General features: G+C 43.7%; 1 protein-coding gene and 1 pseudogene across 10 annotated transcripts in view; one reads left to right on the forward strand and one right to left on the reverse strand.

Moving 5' to 3' along the window:
- CDK14 (cyclin dependent kinase 14) overlaps positions 1–24033 on the reverse strand; it is a 571841-nt gene extending 547808 nt beyond the window's left edge. For 7 of the 10 annotated variants that reach the window (XM_061586439.1, XM_061586434.1, XM_061586438.1 and 4 more), the window contains exons 1-2: positions 23398–24033; positions 7334–7365 (exon numbers count right to left, since the gene is read on the reverse strand). In XM_061586439.1, the coding sequence (XP_061442423.1) occupies positions 7334–7365; positions 23398–23497 (132 nt within the window). In that variant the 5' untranslated portion in view covers positions 23498–24033. Of the gene's footprint in view, positions 1–7333; positions 7366–23381 lie in introns of all 10 variants that reach the window. The other 3 variants (XM_061586444.1, XM_061586443.1, XM_061586445.1) reach the window with 3 other exon arrangements.
- Positions 8650–8768, forward strand: LOC133365749 (5S ribosomal RNA; annotated as a pseudogene).
- Positions 24034–24291: the final 258 nt, after the last annotated feature.

Below are 24291 nucleotides of genomic sequence, written 5' to 3' on the forward strand. Positions count from 1 at the left end.
TTAAAGAGGAAAGCACAAAAGCAGAACTACAGCTGAACGTCAAGAAGACTAAAGTAATGACAAAAGAAGATTAGTGTAACTTTACAGTTGACAATGATGACATTGAACTTGTCAAGGATTATCAATACCTCGGCACAGTCATTAACCAAAATGGAGACAATAGTCAAGAAATCAGAAGGCGGCTAGGACTGGGTAGGGCAGCTGTGAGAGAACTAGAAAAGGTTCTCAAATGCAAAGATGTATCACTGAACACCAAAGTCAGGATCATTCAGACCATGGTATTTGCGATCTCTATGTAATTGTGCCCTAGAGTTCAATCTTCATTAGAAAAAATATTTATTCTGACAAGTATATACCAAGAGGTCAGTATAACCCTTACCTGAAAGTAAGCCTGATTGATTTCAGTGTAGTTTCAGTCTGACTTTTATTCACTAGCAGACTTTCATAAGATGGCAACATTAAAGTCCAATTCTAACCTGGCTTCACCAGGAGTTCCAGTGGGATTTACTTCCAAATATGCATGCTACGTATTTTAGCCCTTAACACCTAGTACTTAGTTGCCAGCACCATGGAGCACTGTGGCTCCTGGAATCCCACCACAGAGCAATGCAGATAAAGACTGAGATTCTAGCAAGCCATTCAAAAACCTCAGTCAACTGCACAGCAAGCAGTGCTATGCGAGCAATGCTATCACAGCTGCTAAATTTACCACAGTATTCTACCACCTCCTATCCTTGCTTGCAGCAACTGAATATATTATTTATTAGTGAATGTGCACAGTCAAAGCATACACTGAAATCAGTAAGTATGTACGAACATCAAGAGAATCAGACACATTTCTGGGCTCAGAAATTGAAATGCTACACCACATCCCTTCCAGCTGTGTTGGGCAATCACTATCTCAGTCTCTAGTCCAACTCTGTAGAACAGGAATAGTAGCGATTACCCCCAAGGGCAATTGCGATAGCGAAACAATCAAAGATAGTGAAGCCTAGTAAAATGTGCATCCTACAGCTCTAAGCAGTACAGCATATAACACCATAGATCAAAACTTGTAGTTTCAAGTAAAACAGGAGTGGCTAATTTTAGACCAGGAGTGGCTAACCCTTTTAAGCCCAAGGAGCACATTCACCCTTGGCCAACCTTCCTGGGGCTGCATGTAGTGGTGGGTGTGGCCTCAGTCAGAGCACAGAAATCAACCCACATATTAAGCAAGGATTTGGGATTTAATTTACTTGTGTATATATATATATATTATTTATATCCCACCCTTCCTTCCAGAAGGAGCCCAGGATGGCAAACAAAAACACTAAAAGCACTTTATAACATCTTCAAAACATTAAAACAAAACATCTTAAAAATATTTTTAAAACAGCTTTAAAAACATCTTTAAAAAGCAATTCAAACACAGTTGCAGACTGGGATAAGGTCTCTACTTAAACAGCTAGTTTAAAGAGGAAGGTCTTTAGTTGGTACCAAAAAGATAATAGAGATTCTGCCATTCTAATATTTAAGGGGAGGGAATTCCAAAGGGTAGGTGCCACTATAAACTAAAGGTCCACTTCCTACAGTATGTTGTGCAGAATGGACCTCCTGATAAGATGGTATCTGCATGAGGCCCTCACCAGCAGAGCGCAGTGACTGACTGGGTATACTAGGGGTAAGACGATGTTTCAGATATCCTGGCCCCAAGTTGCATAGGGCTTTGTACACCAAAAAAAGAACCGTGAACTTGGCCCAGTACCTAATGGGCAGCCAGTGCAATGTTCAGCAGCGGGTAATATGTTAGCAATACCCTGCCCCAGTTAGCAGTAGCGCTGCCACATTTTGCACCAGCTGCAGCTTCTAAACCAACCTCAAGGGTAGCCCCACATAGTGCGTATTACAGTAATCCAGCCTGGACAACACTGCATGGACAACAGTGGTCAGACTATCCCAGTCCAGAAACGGCCACAGCTGTCTTACAAGCAGAAGATGGTAAAAGGCACTCCTAGCCACTGAGGCCACTTGGGTCTCTAGCAACAAAGATGGATCCAGGAGCACCACCAGACTATGAACCTACTCTTTCAGAGAGAATACGACCTCATCCAAAGTAGACAATTGACCAGTTATCAGAACTCAGGAACCACCAACCCTCAGTGCCTCCATCTTGCTAGGATTCAGACTCAGTTTACTAGCCTTCATCCAACCCACCATCAAGTCCAGGCACTGGTTCAGTGCTTGCATGGCCTCTCCCAATTGAGATGTTACAGAGAAATACAGCTAGGTATCATCAATGTACTGCTGACACTCAACCAAAATCTCCTGATGACCATGCCCAAGAGCTTCACATAGATGTTAATTGGGGACAAAATGGTACCCTGCAGCACCCCACAGCACAACTGCCAGGGGGCCAAAAGACAATCATCCAATGCTATTCTCTGAAAACAACCTTGGAGATAGGATCATAACCACTGTAAAACAATGCCACCAATACCCATCTCACCAAGTCAGAAGGCTACCATGGTCAGTAGTATCAAAAGTTTCTGAGAGATCAAGTAAAAATACTTCTCCCGATAAAAGTCATCCATCAGGGTGTATAGAGCCACACCATTAATTATTGTTGTTTTTAAACTACTCAGAAACAGTACATCCATTCAAGTAAATCAGTATTTTCATGACTTGAGTCATGAAATATTCAAAAATAAGCACTGGTTTATTTTTCAAGCTTCTGTTCTACCAACTATTGCAGTATCAGGTGGCAAACAGCAATTTCAAAATGCAAAAAAATAAGTACACATTACTACAGAATTAAAATTAAATCATGAAAAATAGAAGCCAGAAATATATCCCTAACCAATACCCCTTCTAATACCTCTCTTGTCTACCACATTCCATCACCAAAGAAATCTTGATGGTAGCAATAACTCCAATATGTTCTTTACAGAAAATGAAAAAGGCACTTGAACACATAAAAACTTGAAGCACTTATGGCTTTGATCTTAACTTCCCTTCCACAAACCGAGTTCACATTCACAGAAAAGGGTTTTTTCCACCGCCTCTTTGCTCTGCAGCTCTGTGCTCCTGAAAACCTGCTCTGGGGGATTAGGGGGTACATGGGAATAGTGTGGGACATGGTGAAGAAAGGCTGCAGTTGGAGGGGGAGCTGGAAGAAACCTCCACTCACACCTTGCGTAACCAGAAGGGCAACTAAGATTCTGCCTTATATACAATCTTGTTTGACAAAACTGATGGTCCTAGACTTGGAAAGTGGAAGTCATGGACCCATTCATGAGGACCCATAAGCACATAAACGTGTACACAGCAGGTTACAGTCTACAATTCATACCACTACGGACTACAAACAGAGAACAGATAAGTGACACAGTAAGATGTATGGGCTAGAAAGACCTAGTTCAAATCTCCACTCATTTGGGGAGAGTGGGGGAGATCCCATGGACCACAGACTCCTTGGGGGAAGGTTGGAATAAATGTGTGAAGTAATTGTCTCTTAACTGAAATAGGGAAAGGTGGGATATTTCTTCTGCAATTGAACGAGTAACTCAGCATAATTAGGTGGTTACTTCTCAAAATATTTCTTTACAATTGACATGTTAAATTAACTCCTTACACTTCCTTGATACATTACAGTGACATCATTGGCTATTTAAAGTTACTTTTGTGAACCTGTACCTCTACCATCTACTTCAACATGCACATACCCTTCCACAATATTTATTATTTATTTATTTATTTTATTTTATTTATATACCGCCCTAAGCCTAAAAGGCTCTCTGGGCGGTGTACATCAGAAATAAAACAAGCACAATATATAAATACAATAGATATAACAGAATCAAAAAACAAACAAACAAGCAAGGAACCAAACTACACCAAAATACAACAATAATGCAATACTGTTAAAATACACTATAAAATACACATAAGATACAGTTTAAAATGCCTGGAAGTATAAAAAAGTTTTCACCTGGCGCCGAAAAGACAGCAGCGTCGGCGCCAGGCGCACCTCATCAAGAACACTATTCCACAGTTCGGGGGCCACCACTGAAAAGGCCCTAGTTCTAGTCATTACCCTCCGAGCTTCTCGATGGGATGGTACTCGGAGGAGGGCCTTAGATGTTGAGCGCAGTGTACGGGTAGGTTCGTATTGGGAGAGGCGTTCCACCAGAAACCAGGAAGTTGTTGAGAAAGCAGAGAAGTAATTAAACTCTACACAGAGTCCACTCCAATTTAGCTACATAATCTATCAGTGTTGGCACTGCACTTGGGAAGGAATTTATCTTAACCAGTATCTCAGACAACCAACAGCAAACATGGGTTGAAATCATCTTCTGCATGACCCATGCTCCACTGAAAAAAAACAACTATTCACAGCTTCCACAGGACACGTGACTGCCAATCTTAAATATCCTGGCAATACACATTACTTTTTCTACACACAAAATTTGTGTCTCCCATCCATTTCTGATCCCTCTGCACTTTTTTCCCTTTTCAGTTTCCTGACCCAATCTCTAAACCGTCATCCTGGTGCACGAGGGCAGAAGAACGACCTCCTTTTCACCGATGAAGTATTGTTTGTGTGTAAAAATCAATAGGTTACTATATAAAGCAAAGAAACAGCAAAAAAAAAAGTTGATTGCTGCCCATCTTGCCTTCCACTGGAGAGATTAGAGATCAACTATTTTCCTCATCACAAAGCCCAGACAGCCCTCTAGAACTGTTTCCCCTGACCTAACTTTAAAAACAAAACAAAATAGACCAGAGATGAAATAGGAGCTCAGGAAGGAGAAGTGATTGATATACAAGACTACTTGCTAGGATTCCAGGACAGTTCCTGGAACCCTCTGGCAGAAAACAACTTTTCATTTAGCATCCTGCCTACTTTATTGTTGATGGGCTAGAAAAAAGACATATGCAAAAACATATTATGCCTTCCCTAACCCTGTAATGCATGTACCATTCAAGGCAGCTACTCTAGTGTTTGAGATTCCACTGATATACCCCATTAGCAAGAAAGGAAGTTGTTGAGAAAGCAGAGAAGTAATTAAACTCTACACACAGTCCACTCCAATTTAGCTACATAATCTATCAGTGTTGGCACTGCACTTGGGAAGGAATTTATCTTAACCAGTATCTCAGACAACCAACAGCAAACATGGGTTGAAATCATCTTCTGTATGACCCATGCTCCACTGAAAAAAAAACAACTATTCACAGCTTCCACAGGACACGTGACTGCCAATCTTAAATCCCGTGTATGCTCTAAGGCCACTCCATTAAAATACAAAATCAGAGGCCAACGCATGGGTAGAATACCATGATGGTGCAAGAGATGTAGTGGGTAGGTAGGTAGGAGTGAGAGCCAACTCAAAGCTCACCTCAGCAATGAACTTACTAGACGGCCTTGACCCAGGGACTATTTCTTTCACCCTCAGTCCTCCCCCGATTCCACAAAATGAGCACAATACTGGCCCACCTTACACGTTATTAGGATTAGTAAAATAATATATGTGAAGCCATTTGAACTCTCAATGGTAATTATTACCATTATCAAATGGATAGCAAATGTCAGGGGTGGGAAAGTCCAAGGGCTGCATTTCCTCGTGGGCATCCTTCCTGGGGCTATATGCCAGGGATGGGTGGAGCCAGATGCAGAAGTGGGTGGAGCAACTTGCCTTTTGTACAATAGGCTACATTCCAGCCATGCACAAGTCAGGGGTTTCTGCATCCCTGCCCCTCCACATCCTCCATCCAGGGAAGCAAAAGCACAGTCCAAGGGCATATTCCAGCCATGCAAAAGAACCTGAGGAGGGTGCAGAGGAGGATGGGTGTAACCTGGGGAGAGTCCCACGGGCCAGATAGAGGTGTGGTTCCCCATCTCTGCCATATACAATCATGAGATTTTAACCACAGTTTGTGAGGGAGAAGACAGGTTAAATATCACCAAAAGCTTTCCTTTCCCCTCATTCTCTTCACTGACTGTAGGAGTAACAGAGCTTTTAAAATTATTCACACAATTAACATTACACACACTGGCAAAACATGCCTAAGAAACATTCCTAAAAAAAAAATCACAAAAAGGTTTTGAAACCTTTTGTTACTTTAAAAAGCTAAGATTCTATCTGAGACAAGTAGTTTACACAGTGTTTCAATATTTTCTTCCTGTATTATAAAATCTTAAGTAACTCTAACATCCTGTCAAATTTGTTGTAAACAATCTAGTCCCCTCCAGAGAAGACAAACAAAGCACCAAAAACATGCCAAATTTTTTAATACAATTAAAAAGAACAGTATGATACAAGCTTATTTGTAGAATTTATGAGCCAGGCTTTTAAATAAAACAATTATAGTACTAGTGCTTTGACTTCACTTCTTGTGCCTTCTGGGAGGCTATATACACAGACCCACAAGCTTGGCAAGGAAGACTCACTGACTTCATTATTTCTAAATAACTTATTTCCAGACTACTGCATTCCATTTCCTTAGAGTTCCCATTCACATCATCCATATCCACAAGCTTCAAAGCTCAGACACTCAAATATTAAAGTCCTGAAGCAAACAGAGCCATGGTTGCCTCGTCTAAATCAATTCTTCTGGTTCTGAAAATCTAGTCTTGGAGCCCACTATGCACTGGCCAACAATGATTTGATGAGGAACATTAGGAAAAGTGAAAGGGTTCAACACATTGTTAGGTCAGGCTTTTGGGAAGTCAAGTTACCAAATTCACCACCTGTGGTCTCAAGCTTTGCTCATTTTCTTCTGGAGATAAAGTGGCAACTAAAAAGGAGGAGGCTTACTCCAAACCAATAGTACCAGTCAACAGAAAATGCTCCTTGCCAACCAGTACAAGTTTCGTTTGCTTATTTGGGATTGGACTTCTGATTTTCTTGTGGTCCAACCCTCTAATGGGAGGTAAGGTGATCTCCCAAAAATAGTTGTTAAGATCTCACCACAGTAGGATTAGCAGCAGCAAAACAGCAAGGACTGGAATATAAATTACATGTTTGTTTTCCACAAGAATCACTAGACCAGCCTTTACCAGCCTTCCAGATGTTCTGGCTGAGGCTGATGGGAAGGCACCAGGTTGGCAAATGCTGATCTAGGCTTTTAGCATTATGGGAATTTCTCAGAGGGCACTAAATAAACATGAGTGCCATCCTGTTTGGAATCCAGTACTCATTTCAGTATTACAGTTTTACAATTGTATTACAGTTGCAGAGCAGGAAAATGAACGATACTGAAGTATGCATAAATATGGTTACAAAACAGAATGAGCCAGATATTACTGCAGCTCTTAGTAGTAAAATTCAGGTCTCCAAAATATTTAACCTACCTCATCAAAGCCGTTATCATCTTTCTTCAAGGCTACAAAAAAGAAAAAAATTGTTAGCTGCAGTGCATTGTATTAGCAAGAGTAAAAAACCAGCCCCAGAGGGGTGGGATTAGAAGAAATATTTGTATTTCACAGGTAGGCAACCTGCAGCCCTCATGCTTCCTGTGGCCCTTGGGCTAATTTCATGTGGGTAGCAAGGAGGGGGAAATGGAGGAAACTAGAAGGGCAGAAAGAAAAAGGGTGACTCTGCCTACTTTTGGCTCTGGCCCTGCCTCCCACTAATATGCACCTCACAATAGATTACTCTCAAGGGAATGCAACCCTTGACAGAAAAAAGGTTGCCCACTGTACTTAACAAAATGTATATGCTGCTTGACTGTATAAAACTTCTAAGTGGTTTACAAAAATAATTAAAATTATCAATAAAACAGTTTATTTATTTATTTTCATTTTTAGACCGCCCATAGCTAATAGCTCTCTGGGCGGTGTACAAAACGAGATTAAAATACAATATAGAATAAAATCAATAACAAAGGAACACATTAAACTAAAAACATAAACATAAAGCATTAAACATTAAAATGCCTGGGAGTATAGCCAGGTCTTAACCTGGCGCCTAAAAGAAAGAACCGTAGGCGCCAGGCGTATTTCCTCCAGTAAGCTGTTCCATAATTCGGGGGCCACCACAGAAAAGGCCCTAGATCTAGTAACAGTCCTCCGGGCATCCTGGTGAGTTGGTACCCAGAGGAGGGCCTTAGATACTGAACGAAGTGAACGGGTAGGTTCATAGCGGGAGAGGCGTTCCACAAGGTATTGCAGTCCCACACTGTGTAAGGCTTTATAGGTCAACACCAGCACCTTGAATCTAGCTCGGAAACAAATAGGTAGCCAGTGCAAGCGAGCCAGGACAGGTGTTATATGCGCAGACCGATTGGTCCTCATCAACAGCCTGGCTGCCGCATTTTGCACTAGCTGAAAAGTTAAAAGCAAGTGATTATAAACATTTTTAAAACCATGAAAACAGCAACCAACTATAAAGATTAAAACACATCAACATCTATGTGTCTGGATACTGAAAAGAATACAGCAAAGGCATCTGTCTAATGTCAATAAGCAGAGAGTTCCAAAGAACAGGTACTGCCACAGTAAAAGAACAATTTCTTACAAGTGCAGAATTGAGTATAGTGCAGCACCTGTAACAGTGCCTGTTCCACAGATCAAACTGCTCAAGTGGGCACATATGGAGTCATTCCGTCCCACAAGTAAACTTGTCCCAAGCTGTTAAGGGCTTTATATACTCGTATTAACACCTTGAACGCTACGGCCACACTACCCTGAACATGCCCGATCTTGTCTGATCTCAGAAGCTAAACAGGGTCAGGCCTGGTTAGTACTTGGATGGGAGAGCGCCTGGGAATACCAGGTGCCGTAGGCTTACAGGAAGGCAATGGTAAACCACCTCTGAATACCTCTTACCATGAACACCCTATGAATATATATAAAGATTCATAGGGTCGCCATAAATTGTAATCTATTTGAAGGCATATAACAACAAATTAACACCTTGAACTGAGTCCTTGAACCTGAACAAATCAGCAACCAGCACAGCTCCCTGGGCAGAAGTGTTATATGCTAAAAAGGTCTCACTCCTGTCAGCAATCTGGCTAACTGCATTCTGGACTAACTGCAGTTTCCAGGTCAAGTGCAAGGGAAGCTCAGTGTTGAGTGTATTACAGTAATCCAGTCTTGAACATTTATTGAACATTTACTTACATAATTCCCGTCATTGTCAGACCCAAGAGCTCTGCCAATGGCAGGCCTTTGCAGTCATGCTGGGGAAGACCTGCCATGGCTTCAACGCCCCTCCCCTTTTGGGTGTGGCATGGCCACGCATGCCTGTCACATAGGGGGTGGAGCAGGGTGGCTATTTAAGCCCTGCTCCACCTCCCCTTGGCTTCTTTCTGGCCTGACGCGACTGCGGAGCAGGTTGCTAGGCCACGTTAGGTGCTTTAGGCCTTAGACGGAACAGGTTGCTAGGCCACGTTAGGTGCTTTGGGCCTTGGCTGGTTATCTGTTTCAGCAGCGCACAAGGCGGGAGAGAGAGGACCTGGTGGGTCAGCTTCTCAGCATTGGAGCATGAGAGAGAGACTCGGAGCGGTTGAGGCAGGGGCCCCGCAAAGTTTGGAGTCTGGGCAGAGAGAGTCTCTGCTAGCCCTGGCAGGCCTGCTTCACTTACCAGCCTCCTGTGCAGTCTGGCTGGCCTGTTAAGGGCCTGGAGGGCTGGCATTGCAAGGTTTGGAGTCGGGGCAGGGAGAGTCACTGCTAGGCCTGGCAGGCCTGCTTCATTTGGAGGCCTCCTGGGTGGCCTGGCTGACTTGAAAGGGCCTGGAGGGCTGGAATCATTTGGGGCCTACAGTTAGTGTTGGAGCATGGGTGGTAGTTTGGGGGCATGTGACTGTGAGGCAGCCATTTTGGGAAGGTTGTCATTTGATAGGTGATTGGCAGCCATTTTGGAAAGGTCATCTGGAGGGTGGCCATTTTGGTGAGGTCATCTGGAAGGCAGACATTTTGGTGAGGTCATCTGGAAGGTGGCCATTTTAGTAAGATCTTCAAGAGGGTGGCCATTTTGGTAGGATGTTATGCTGGTAGCCATTTTGGTAAGGTAATTTTTAGGTAGTAGCCATCTGGGTTGTGGGCCATGCCTCAAGGCCCCAAAGCAGCCTGCTCAGCAGTGGCCTCTTTCACTCAGGACCTGTCATCCTCTGTGGATTAGGGCCCTGATATCAGGGGCAGTATTTGCTGGATATGGAAGGGGTGTTTCTCCTTCTGCCCAGAAGCAGCCTATGAGTGATGACTGTAGATAGGTTGGGGCCGCCATGGGCAGGGGCTGCCTACCTCACTGCCAACCCATTGTCTTCTGTCCAGGTTGGTGCAGTTCCATTTGGGAGATGTCAGTTCCTCTGGGGGCCCATTTGCTGTTGGCAACAAGGGAGCGTATTTGGAAGGAAGAATGCATGGATGTGTTCCCTGTTATACCGAGAGCTCGGGCAGAAGGAAAGGGATAAGCAGGAGGAGAGAGACAAGGAGAAATTTTAAAAGGAAAAGGTGGATAGGATCTGGGGTAATAGGATGGTAGGAATTTTAATTTATATGGGGGTGGTGATTCAGTGCCAGCCTATGAGGGCAGCAGAAATACCTGGACATAATATTTAGGCTTTAGGTTCATTTTGCGGCTCAGAGATAAGTCTAGAGGGTTGTTATTTTGTCACCAGGATGGTCAGCCTTTGACTTAGTTTCAGTTTTGGTCTATTGTCAGACGGGCCTTGTCACTGTAACCTGACCAGTTTCTGAGACGGGAGGAACAGAAATAGCCATCTTCGAGACTTGTATCAGGAGTAGCAAACACCTGAGAAGTCAAAGGGATGGACTTTGCACATGATGCATTGCGTCCAAGACTGTTGTGGCCATGATTTATTAGGGATCATTTAATCAATTCTTTCCACATACCATATCTAATCCCAAATGATCTACTGTTATGCTGAGCAAGCAAGGGCTGCTCTGATAATAAGGATGCAATTACCCAGTATGGACATTATGGAAACTATTACTCACGTTATAATAGAGTGCAGTGACCGCTCTCTGCCTTTGAGGGGCTGACTGAAGCTTCTAATTACGGTCATATTTGGGGTTAGATCCCAACCAGTTTGGTACACACTCTTTCCAGATGGGTGTAGGTTCTATAGTAGCTACACTGGGCTGTGGGAGCACAGCCATGAAGGCAGTGGGGCACTGGCGGTAGGCCATTTAAGGGCCCTCCTTAACCACTGTGCTGCTGAGCATGTTGATAATTGTTGTTTCTGTTTTAACAGGTTGGAGGGTGCTGGAGAGAGTCACGGTACTCATGTGTGGGCCACAGATGGAGTTCTAGGCCAAGAGGAGGGCGTCTCAGATCAGGCACAAAACCCAGTTGAGGCTCAGCCACTGCGCTGTGGTCCAGTGGCTGGGTAGATGTGGCATGCTGTGGAACGCCTCCTGCCAACTCTGCTTGATGCTTAATTGGTGCAGCACCCTCCACAGGATTTGAATATACATTTGGGTGGCAACGGCCTGGGAATGTTGAAGGGGAAAGCCCTTATCATTCAGGCTTGCCTGGACTTTGCAGCCATATGCAGTAGGTGGCCTAGGACCGTGATTGTTTGGTCCGATATCCTCCAGAGGAGGATTTGGAGGGGTGGGAATGATCCCAGAGGCCTGAATAAGGCTAGTGGAAAGGTAAATAGGGAAGTCCGGCTCGCCCTTACTGATAAGCAGGGCGAGGTAATACATCATCCACAGGTGAAGTGTGGCAGGGCTGATCTTTACTGGCCAGATGGTGCTTATATGTCTGACCTGTGTAATGATCTGGTTTTGACTGATCTGCAGAGTGCCCTGCGCATAATTAATTGTTGCAGGTGGGGGGAAGAGGGACTAAGCTGAGGCTTGTCCTCTTTTGTGGCGGATAGGTGCAGGAATTTCACAGGATAGGGTTTGGTGACCACCCTTAGGCACCCTTTAAGGTGATTGGTGGGTTCTGAGGCCTGCCTTCCAGGTTGTGCGGCCGGTTGGCAGGATAAGGCTGGGTTTAACCTATAAAGCCTTACATGGCTTGGGACCACAATACCTGATGGAACGCCTCTCCCGACACAAACCCACCTGTACACTATGCTCAACATCAAAGGCCATCCTCCGGGTGCCTACTCCGAGGGAAGCTCGGAGGATGGCAACAAGGGAGAGGGCTTTGTGATGATCCTGTATTAGTGTAAATATGGTAAGTGCTGTTTGTATAGGAGATACATGGTAAGTGGAATGAAAGAGGAAGGGGGAGTGAATGGGCAGTAGAATGCTAGATGATTGGCTGAATGTTTAAAATGGCTGACAGTATAAATGGAAGGATGACAGGTAAATCTGGGTGGACGTTGGTGGACTTGAGAGGGTTGTTTTGGTGGGTTTTGAGAGTAGATTGTGTGGAGAGTTGGTGGATGTGAGGAGACGGTGGAGTTCGGATTAATACTAAGGCCAGTACCTCAGGAATAGATGTAACCATATGCTTAAGTGCCTTTTAAAGAAATCTTGTTATCTTTGTTATTCAATAAATACTTTTGGTTTACCAAAGGCCTGATCCTTGGCTGGGGTTTCACAGACCAGAAGGGAGGGTAAGGTAAATACCAAGGCTGAAGGGAAACAAATGGTGGCAGCGGTGAAGAGAATAGACTGGATTACTGTAACGCGCTCTACGTAGGGCTGCCCTTGAAGACTGTTCGGAAACTTCAGCTAGTGCAAAATGCGGCAGCCAGGCTGTTGACGAGGACCAATCGGTCTGCGCATATAACACCTGTCCTGGCTCGCTTGCACTGGCTACCTATTTGTTTCCGAGCTAGATTCAAGGTGCTGGTGTTGACCTATAAAGCCTTACACGGTGTGGGACCGCAATACCTTGTGGAACGCCTCTCCCGCTATGAACCTACCCGTTCACTTCGTTCAGTATCTAAGGCCCTCCTCCGGGTACCAACTCACCAGGATGCCCGGAGGACTGTTACTAGATCTAGGGCCTTTTCTGTGGTGGCCCCCGAATTATGGAACAGCTTACCGGAGGAAATACGCCTGGCGCCTACGGTTCTTTCTTTTAGGCGCAGGTTAAGACCTGGCTATACTCCCAGGCATTTTAATGTTTAATGCTTTATGTTTATGTTTTTAGTTTAATGTGTTCCTTTGTTACTGATTTTATTCTATATTGTATTTTAATCTCGTTTTGTACACCGCCCAGAGAGCTATTAGCTATGGGCGGTCTAGAAATGAAAATATATAAATAAATAATAAATAACACCACAAGCATTCTGAGTAAATCAAAGGGATTGGGACAGCTTAAGCACGCAGTCACAGAGGTAACCTAATTGAGGGAGACTCAGGCCGAGTCTCTGGGACTACTGGTTATAGGACGTGACTGGTGGTGCTGCCTAGCAGGGGGATCTGTTGAGATCTGTGCTAGAGCGGGGAGAGAAACCATAAAAAAGGACAGTCCGGACTGGTGGAGTCCCTGGTGGTGCCTAGAGACAAGCAGTAACCACGAGCAGGTAGGAACCTGACAGGGAGAGCCAGGGAAGGGCGTCACAGGCTTTCTCAATGGTGGCCCCCAAATTATGGAATGATCATTTTGACGAGGTGCGCCTGACGCCAACACTTATCTTTTCGGTGCCAGGTCAAGACTTTCCTCTTCTCCCAGGCATTTTAGCATGTGTTTTTTAAAAAGTGTTTTTAAATTTGTATATTTGTTTTTAATTTTTTTTGTTGTAAACTGTCCAGAGAGCTTCGGCTATGGGGTGGTATACAAATGATGTTGTTGTTGCTGTTGCTGCTGCTGTTGTTGCTGCTGCTGCTAGGTATTCAGAGCCCCTGCTCTGGGAGCCCTCTCCTTCAAAAATTTGGCAACTAGCAACTGGAGGCAGAGCCTTTTCTGTAGTGGTGCCCTGCCACCGGAAACCCCCCAGACAGGTCTCCCCGGTTCCTATATGTTTGTATTTTAGGTGTCAGATGAAGATCACTACATTACGTCCTGACAGAAGGAAAATTCCATAGAAGATGATTACAGATGGAGGATTTCGTTTCAGGTATCCAATAAAAAATGAATATCCTGGACATATTGGCTATGAGGTGCCAGAACTCCTTCCCTTAATTATCTTTTTCTATTTCATATGTTTGGTGCAATTAGGGGGAAAATGGGCATGAATGCAAAATCATATTGTTAAGCTTTCCTATTTCAGCACCACTGAAAAATTACATAGCCAACCCTAACTTTGGATTTCCTGGTGAAAATTATTCCAAAAGTGTTGTTTAAAAGACATGTGGGAGCGACCATTTCCAAAATTCACATTGACGTGGGGGTGATAACTGACATTACCAGCTACATAGCTAAAGCATTAGACCAATTGCACAATTCCACTGGCAATTTAACAACAAGAGTATAAAAAAGCATTTCTTTCCTGCAATTCAAGCTCTAGATTACAGCTTTTTTCACAGAAAGATGCTTAGGGACTCTTATTACTGAGGAGTGAGAAAACCACATTATGTTTAACACCCAGAATATAGACGTGGGGCAGGAGACAAATTGAAAACAGCTGTAACTCAGCATCTACGTTGCAGCAGCTGAATCAGATGGTAACAAACCAAGTTACTAGCACACAAAAGAAAAATGTTTGAATTTTACACTAGTTTGGCAATTACCACCTAGCTGATTAATTTTGTAGCGAAGTTCTTGTGTTTTACACTGACTTGTGCACTTCTGACTCGCCCTCCCCAGTTTATTACCATAGTACATGATCTCTACCAAACACATACCAAGAGATAAAGAGTTTCCCTAAGCATAAATATTTTTATGTAAACACTTAAGCCTTTAAGTTCCATTTTTTAAAAAACATTTATGTATTGCCTTTCCACATATGTACCCAGGACAACGCACAGTATGAGAAGTTAACAAGGACAAAAATCTGCGTTAAGAACAGCAGCGATAGAAATACAGCTAGGTAGTCTTCCTATAGCTCTTAAAAGACAGACAGGTGGGCACCAGGCAGACCTCTTTGAAGAGAGTGTTCCAGAGGAGAGCAGCCACAGAAGCAGCCCTGTATCATACTGCCACTCACCTAAGCTCTGAAGGAGGCAGCACCCAGAACAGGGTCTCTGATGAAGATCTAAATGTTAGCAGGATCATAGAGAGGGCAAATCTTCAGGTGTCCATCTAGCAGTTGCCTATTCTCCTGCATTAATGCTACAAAGCCCAACCAGGTGTCATTACCAAAGCATAGCCATGCAGAAGCGACAATCATACCACTATGGCAACCAGCTCACTATTCACCTAGTAAAGTGACATTGTTCTCACTGGGTGATTTTAAGAATCAGTCCCCAAGCAGCAGCATGCAAATAAAACTTGACCTTGTAAACCTAGCATAGAGTTCTAGTCCAAGCACACAGGATGCAACTCTGCTATCGAAACCAAGCAGGTTTCTGCCCTGTAAATTACTGGGTGGAGATTACCTAGAAGCTATACACAAACTGCTATGAGTTCCTTGAAGAAAGACTAATATTTAAGCAGCTTGTGACACTAGCTTGTACAGAAGTTGGCTCATATCTGAAATGCTTAATTTCCCAATACAAGCACACATGAAGTCAGCAATTAATTCCATTTGGTGTATGAAATGTTTTGGTCTTGCATAAAGCAGTAATTTCTAATAAAGCCCATTGAAAGCTGCAATAGCACCATAAGAAAAAGTTACAATAGGGCCCTGCTCATACGGCAGGTTCCGTTCCAGACTGCTGCCATAAAGCGGAACGCATTGACTAACATTGTCTAAAATGGTGCACGGCGCCCGAAAAATGCCGTAAAAGCGGAACAAGCGCAGTAGGAATGGGGCCTTTCTGCAATTGACAACCGCTGTATTGATGGAACGCTGCAAAGTGGAGCGCCGCAAAGCGGGGCCCTACTGCATTTAAGCATTCAGAAAAGTCATTTCAGTGTGCAAGTTCAGGGAATCACATCCCAACGTTCCCCACACCAAAGAACTCTGCATGTAGAAAATTAGTACAAGGAGAAGATGACTAAATGAGAACCCTTCTCTGTAATTCAATCTGTTCACCTGAAGAGAGATTAGCTTTTCTTCCATAACTTTTTCAAGAAGTTACTCATAGTCCTACTGTCATAGGATGATCGAAATATTTATATTGAGATACAAATGATTGACCCAGACTTGGAATTTGTCTTTGAGGCAAACACATATTTTCCCCATGCAGAATTTATATATTAAGGTTGCAGAATTTTATATTGGCCCAGTTTGCATATACTAAGACAAACCATGACTTAGTGCAAATGAGAGGGTTCCTGGAGAGACTGTGACCATTAAGCTCCTCCTCCAGTCCTGTTCCAATCACACTGCGTAAGGCTAAGCCATGGTCTGACTCAGTGGTACATCCAAACCTAGGCTTGTGGTTTCTCTTCCCCAAACAAATCGCAAGCAGTAAACCAAGAGCAAACTGTGGCTATAGCTCATGGTTTGTCTGGACTAGGTTCAGATGTAATGCTAACCCAAACCATGGCTTAAGCCCAGGTAGCATAGCAGCAGCAGGACTTGGGGAGGAAAACAGCCCCACTATGTTTGCCCATTTGTGCTAAGCCATGGTTTAACTTAGTGTTACATGCTAACTGGCTCAGTATCTCACCAACTATAACATACACAAAGACCTAATATAGTACCGTAACAATTTGTATATCCACATTTGGAACACAACACACAGGTCTCATGACCCCAAAGAGCTGGAAATGACCGAAGGGAGAACTAGAATGTGGGGCATGGCCACACCTTCCCAAAAGTAAAAAAAAGAAAACAATTAAGGAAGTAGAACTTCTTATTTAAAAACAAGAAGAGGGAGCAGAGGGGAGACATGACATGCTAGTTTTGTAAAGTTAGAAATAGTGTGCAGAAAACAAATAGGCAAATTTCTCACCAATACAAGAATTTAGGTATCTTTCAATAAAACTGTCCAGCAACAGGCTTATGACAAAGGGAAATTGCTTAAAACAATTCATGATGTGGTTAGGCCTTTTACAACATAATCCCAACCACGTCTACTCAGAAGTAAGTTCAATGGCACTTACTCCCAAGTAAATCAGGATAGGATTGCAGCCTTGGTGTCTAGCAGTCCTTGGGGCTCTTCAGTATAGAACAGGTGCAGGCAACCTTTTTTCTGCCATGAGCTGCATTCCTCAGGATGATGGGGGCCTCATTCTCAGAGCAGGTAAGTCCAGCGTCAAAAGTGGGTGGAGCCACTCTTTGTCTTTTCTGCCCCCCCCCATTTTTACCTTCCTACCATCTGCATAAAATTAAGCCAAAAATGCATGAAATTAGGCCATGGACCACATTTGCCCAAAGAGTATAGGTTGGCAATCCTTAGTTGGGGGTAGGATAGGTAATTTGGGGTGGGGAAACAAAAGTGTTACTTTAATACAATAAATTTTGTCTCTGTCTCTAATAATATTAGAACTCTGGGCTACCCAATGAAAGCAATCATCAACATTCACGGCAGACACAATGCATAATTCATTTATGGAACTCACTGCAACAAGATATAGCAACAGCCATCAGCAGTTGGCTTTAGAAAGAAATTAGAAAATTCAGGAAGAACAGGCATGAGTTAAGAACAGGCATAAGCCACATTAGCCATGACAGATAAATGGCATCTCCAGATTTAGAGGCAGCATATATGAATAAATACCAGTTGCATGGCAACGACAGCATGAACAATTTTAGGTCTTGCCTGTGGAGCTTCTTGGGGATGTCTGCCTGACCACTGTGCGAAACACGATATTGGACTACATGGACTGGACTCTTCTCAAGTTCTTATAATTAATGAACGAACTTCATTCCTAAACAAGTTACAGTGCTTACAGCTTAGACTCACAGCTTACTTTCATTTCCAGTTTGCTCATACAATCAAGTGATTAGGAACTGCAGAAAGGGGTGGACAAAAGGTACATCAGGATCTACTACTAGATTGCTGGATGATTGGCAGTAGATCAACAAGGGTTTCCGATTCTCAACTTTTTAGTGATAGGTACCAAAAAAAAGTCTCAGCCCACCCATCCCTCTTCAGAAGTAGGGAGTTGCTATAGATCAGGAATTCTAACTCAGGGTGTTAAAATCAGAGAGATTATTGTGGAATTGATGCTGCTAATGTCCACCACTTTTTTTTTTGCAGCATACACACAACATGATCAGCAGCCCATATTTTTTCAATATTTAATCCAAATTTCCTCTACTTGTAGAAAATCTGGTAAGTAAGAAGTAACCATTATACATATGGAAGCTCATTAGCACATTTTGGGGGGTGGACAGTTTGTCATTTATGTGGTGACATTTCAGTGGGCGGTCTCCATCACCAGACCTCCCTGCTTCCACTTGCTCCTCACTCAAGCACAACCTAGACAATTTGTTACAAGATCTGAACAGGGTGGTTCATGACAGATGCTCTTGGGAGGTCACTGATTCATAGGGTCGCCATAAGTCGTAATCGACTTGAAGGCACATAACATCAACAACAACAACACCAAACCAAATAAGTCTAATTCCACTTATAGCTGCATACCCAATTTGGAAGAGATATTCTTTCAATGTCTCCAAAAAGCAAATTGTGGAGGGGATTACCTGGGGGACTGTAATTACAGTGCTTACATTTGGCTTAAAATAGTAACAACAACAGAGATCTTGCACAAGACTTCCATCACTCTTGCATAAGACCACAGTATTAATTTTTTAAAAAAACAAATGGAAATTGATACTGCCCACTCCTCCCACCAAAAAAAGGACAAGTTTCCATTTTGCCCATTATGAAACATAACTGGCTGGATAAAGCTGATAAACATCTGCTTATGAACTCTTCTTGACATTTTTAAAAGGTGCACAGGTACAGAAATGTCTGCAAGCAAGTCCAGAATGGAAAAAGACAGAGCAGCACAGGGAAGCGTTTGCGGGGAGGAATAGAAAAATGCAGCCAAGATACCTTCTGTCAAGCTCCACCCCTGGCATGGACAACAAGCAGTGGAATAGCAGCACATATCCAAACTGGGAATGTATGGAAACTAACTTGCCAAATGTAAGCACAGAAAAATCAGCTCCAAAAGATCTGCAAGATATGAGGCCCTTCTCTGAGGGAGGCTCAGAGGGTGGTGACAAGGAAGAGTGCATTTTCAATAGTAGTTCCCCATCTGTGAAATGCTCTCCCTAGTGGATTCCACTTGGCCCCTTCACTGACATCTTTTCAGTACCAGGTGAAGTCTTACTTTTCCCCCAGGCCTTTGATGGACAGAGGTGATCCTGATATATTGTTAGAGTGCTGCCAAAGCTTTCTATAACTGTTTTGAGGGAGGAGGGACTGCTTTTTGTAGTATGAAAATGTTAATATTTTATATGTATTTTTCTTTTTTTTCCCTATTATATAATTTTTTTTTAAACGCAAGTCACTTGGAGACCTTTTAGGTAACAAGCAATCAATTTAAATAATGATAATAGTCAATCTCAGATTAAGCTGGTACTTTATATGTGAGTTATCTTGGAGTATGGCATTAACTCTCTACCAAAAAAAAGCATTCCTTGCTATGGCTGATCTAACTTTGTAGCTTCATCAAGAGGTCTTAGGTCCTTGTCCCATCCCAAACAAGGGAATATTTAAATAGGAATTTTAAGCATGCAAAGTTGTTAGGCAACATGAGTTAAGGTTATATTTTACCTCAATTTGAAGGAATCACATATACACCAAGTTAACCCAACAGAACCTTCTTGCATGTTTTCATTGGACATACCTTTACATTCATTTTCTAAGCTACTGCTCCTTACTGTGACCAGCAAATAGCTTATAATGTCAAGACATTTTTTTAAGTTCAACATTTGCCAATAGAGGAAAGTGGAAACAGTTTGATGGGAAAATGTTAGCTTATGCCTAAAAAAGCTATAACTAAAGTTTCATTTTAGGCGAGACAACGGAGCGCCAAAAATATCCAAAAACCCAGAACTATTTTGTGACATCAGAAATGTGGATGTGGGCAGCAAGTAAATAGTATAATATAAATATCAGCAGGAGCATATAACAGGTGATAGACAATTACTAACAAGCTATCTTCAGGTATCTCACCCGCATCCAAGAAACACCCGTCCTGTTTGTGTGTTTTACCCCTAACTTATCAAAAACAAAGTGCAGCAAGAAAAAAAAAAGAACTAAAGCACTATTTTCCTTTTCCCTCTATAGACCCATTTGACTTTCTAGGTGAGATGGTGAGAACTAAAATACAATTTCATTTATTACAGTGCTGCATGCTTTCAAACACTTTATTACCAGGCTGACAGCATGCTGAAGTGGGAGTGTCTCCTTTCCACAGAACAACCTTGTTAATTCATTTTGAACAATAAAGTAGAGCAATAGATAATCAAGATGGTAGGTTTAGAGCAGAGGTGGTGAATCTTTTTCAGCTTAAGGGCCACATTCCCTTTTGGTCAAACTCCCAGGGCCACATCCCAGTGATGAGTTGGGCCAGAACCACAAATGTAAATTCTATCTCTGTACAGCAGGCTAGTTTCTACACAGGGTCTTAGGGTCATCCAGGGCCTTCGGGGGTCTTCGACCCCTTACTTTTTTGGGAGCAGGGTCCCTTTATCTCCAGCATGCTACAAGTAAATCAGCATAAAAGGGGAGTGTATTAGCCACCGAGAAGAGTCTTCTAACATGCTTCCTTGTCCTTTCCTGCTGAATGGAAGTGGAATCAGAGTGAAAGGAGGTGAAACTGCCACTAAGTCTCTTCTCAGTAGCTTTCTCTTTTCATGCTGATTGGCTGCTAGGGATGTCTGTGGCTATGGGAGAAGACACTAACAAGGATCTAATTCCCAACACAAAAGGGAGGGAAGGGGAGGCGGCTGCAACTATGACGAAGGGACCATGCACTTCTGAATTTGCCAGTACACTACTGCTACACACACACTCACATACTCCTCTCTGTCTTCCATCCAGGCAAGCAAGAGGCATTATCGGAGTACAAGGACACATTCCAACCAGAAAAAAAAACACTCAAGGAGGGTGCAACACAGGGCCAGTAAGGGGTGTGCCTGGGGATAGGGTGTAGCCTAGGGAGAGTCCTGAGGACCAGACAAAGAGGTTTGGAGCGCTGCATTTGGCACCCAGGGCCTAATATTACCCCACCCCCGGTTTACAGTCTGATCCTATGTTGACTTGGAAGCAAGCTCCCACTGAGTTCGGTGGAGCTTGTTCTCTAGTAAATGTGCTCAGAACAGGATTTACACTGCAATCCCATGCACACTTTGAAATGCAATTAAAATCTATGGAACCTTACCCCAAGTAAATGCACTCAGGATGAATTCTTGGAAATGTTCAGAACAGGGCTGTAAAGTGTCTTACACAACTATGGAGCCTTGCCTGCCTTTGTAGTCATGACACACTATCACAGTGTGTACTCCACAAGGCTTTCAGGACATACCAAAAAATGACTAAGAACTCTATGGTAGGTGGGGCTGAGAGATGTGAAACAGTGGTCACAAGATAACAGAAATGGACCATTTATATCCAATCAAATGGAACAGTTTAGAAGACAAGGCACTATTTTAGTATTTCTGTATCACTCCTGACTGCCAATCTGGTCAGGAAATACATGAACAAGAATTAAAATATGTTTTCTGTGCATGGTAGATCAGCCTGCAATTCCTTTGTGAGTCAGCAAGCCAGCAGAATTGCAGATTCAGGACAATATTAATCAATGATTAAAAGGAAAAGGAAATATTTTTTCATTTGTAAGTTAGCCTAACTGGCAAGTTCTAGCCCAATTGAAAATTCCAAGGATGGTTTCCCTTACCACTAAGCCATGTGGAAACCTCAGCTGCTACTTACTTCTACTCTACCAGCAGAAACTGGATAATTAAATTACTGAACATTGTAATCATTGCCTAATAAAATAGAAAAAGTCCTTTCACTATAAGAGTAATATGAATATATGAATATATGGGAGCTGCTCTCCCTCCCCCTCAAGAAAAAATACCCTTCAAAATAATTTTCAATGCTAATCCATTGCATTTTTTACTATCTTCATTGCTGGGGGATTATTAGCTTACCTTTGTGACTCCCCATTTCTCATAATTTGGGGAGGGGGGCTACTGCTGGAAAGTCCAGCTAGGCTACATGCAATATGAGCAGTTTCATGGTATATAACAACTGCTGGGACGCACAACATCCAGAACAGTCATATTCTGGATAAGTGATTAACATCCTCTGATACAAAATAATGGACACATTCTAATTGGGTCATTTCATACATTATGTAAATGTACTGTCTCCAAGTCGATTCCAACTTATGGCGACCCTATGAGTAGGGTTTCCATGGTAAGCAGTATCCGGGGGGGGGGGGGGCGGTTACCACTGCCTTCCTCTGAGGCTGAGAGGCAGTGACTGGCCCAAGATCATCCAGTGAGCTTCATGACTGTGTGGGGATTCGAACCCTGGTCTCCCAGGTTGAAGTCCAGCACCTTAACCGTTACGCCACACTGGCTTTCATACATTATATGACAGCAAATCTAGGTTTGCCACTAAATGTACACTTGACAACTGCAGTCAATCAAAGTAGCAATTAATGTATACTATGACACAGATTTGTCTCATTCACATTTTTAAGTGTACACTCACAGGAACATGTAGTGGAGCCTTCGCCAACCTGGTGTCCTCCAGATGTTTTGGGCTGCAATTGTCATCAATTCCAGCCATGCTAACTCTAAACTCAGTACATCCCATCATTAACATAGAATTAAAAGTCCCTAATCAACTTTCAATGCACTTTGTGAAGGGGGTGTGTGAGAAGAGTGCTACTTTTTAACCACCCTAACTATATAGATGAAAGTATGGTTCAGGTGTGATAAGGAAAAACTAATCTTAAATTATAATACTTGCAGGCAGAACAGACCCACCTCACACCATGATTGGTGTACAAGATGTGAAATATGTTTAAGCCAGAGTAGCCTTCGCTGGAAAAGGTTGTGGGGTTTTTTTTAAGTGCAGAGTATAAATACAACTTTTTTAAAAAACTAAGGCTGGCACCCTATGCACACTTAGTTGGGAATCACTTCTAATTGAGTCGGAGGGATTACCATCCGGATAAAAAAAAATGAAACTAGTCAAGCTACGACTTTTGTGCGCTCAGCCAGATGTTGAGTGTATTTTTTAAAAAGTGGCTAAAGAACCCTGAAATGAGAGGGAGGGAGGAGAAAGAGGACTAATCCGCATAACAGCGTATGCCACTTAAGTGCGGGGGGGGGAGAGAGGTAAAGACACCACGGAGAAGAAAGTGAGGCGGCAGCAAAGCTTCCACCCGCTGCCCAGAGCGAGCCGCGATGTGATCTTCGGAGGAAGGTTTGGTGCTCCGCTCGCAAAAAACCGCCCAGCGCAGCTCAGTTAGCCTTGCTGCCGTCCGTCCACTCACCCACTTTCTCGCTCACCTATTCGACCGAAACTCTCCGACAAAGTTCGCCGCAACTTTTTCATCCTGCTGAGCTTCTTCTCGGAGGGCGGCGGCTGCGAGTCGAGCAGGTCGCACATCTGGCTCCGATGGACGGGCGTCCAAGAAGGAAAAGTCACACAGCGCCCGCCCTGGAGCGGGGCAGAGGCGGAGGCGGAGGCAGCTGTATCCCAAAAGGAGGACTCTGCTTCGCCGCTCAGCACACACGCGCCGCGCTCCACAACAGGCTCCAGAAAGCCCCGGTCTTCTACGTGGTGGTGCTCGCAAGGACAGGAGACGCCGACGCCGCTTTCCCCTCCTCGCCCATAGTCAAGTTTCTCCCTTGCCTTGAAAATTGGGCAACGCGCTGTACGAGACAATGAGGGGCGGGGAGGAAAGGAAGGAGGGGGGGTTGTCTGCGAAAGGGAAAGAAAGAGACCCGGGAATGGAGAGAAGCCCGACGGGGAGGGATGAGGGAGGCCCCTAGGCAAAGGGATGAGAGGATGGACGGCGAAGCCTTGTCAGGAGATGCAAAAAAGGCGGCAGCCAGACAGGAAGGCTACCCTCAGTTGAGGACGGCAGCAGCTCTTCCAGGCGCGACCCAAAGAGGAACTCTTAGCTCTCCCCCCTCCCGCCCTCGCTTTCTCCCCAGAGGCGGAGGCCGCCCACGCCCCGCCTCTGTTCCCAGCTTTCCGCTTCTCTCATTGGCCCAAGAGAGGAACGCCGGCTTGTTGGGGAGCTTTTTTTCCTTTCTTTCTCTCTCTTCCAGCGTTAATTCTCTTTCCCTCACAATGCGTCCGCCGCCGCCACCCGCCCTTTCTATCTTTCTTTCTGGTTCGACGGGCCTAAAACAGCCCATTCCTTGCTCGTGTGAGGACTCCGAAGCAAGACCCAC

Source organism: Rhineura floridana, chromosome 10 (assembly GCF_030035675.1).
Source record: "Rhineura floridana isolate rRhiFlo1 chromosome 10, rRhiFlo1.hap2, whole genome shotgun sequence".
Classification (NCBI taxonomy): Eukaryota; Metazoa; Chordata; class Lepidosauria; order Squamata; family Rhineuridae; genus Rhineura; species Rhineura floridana.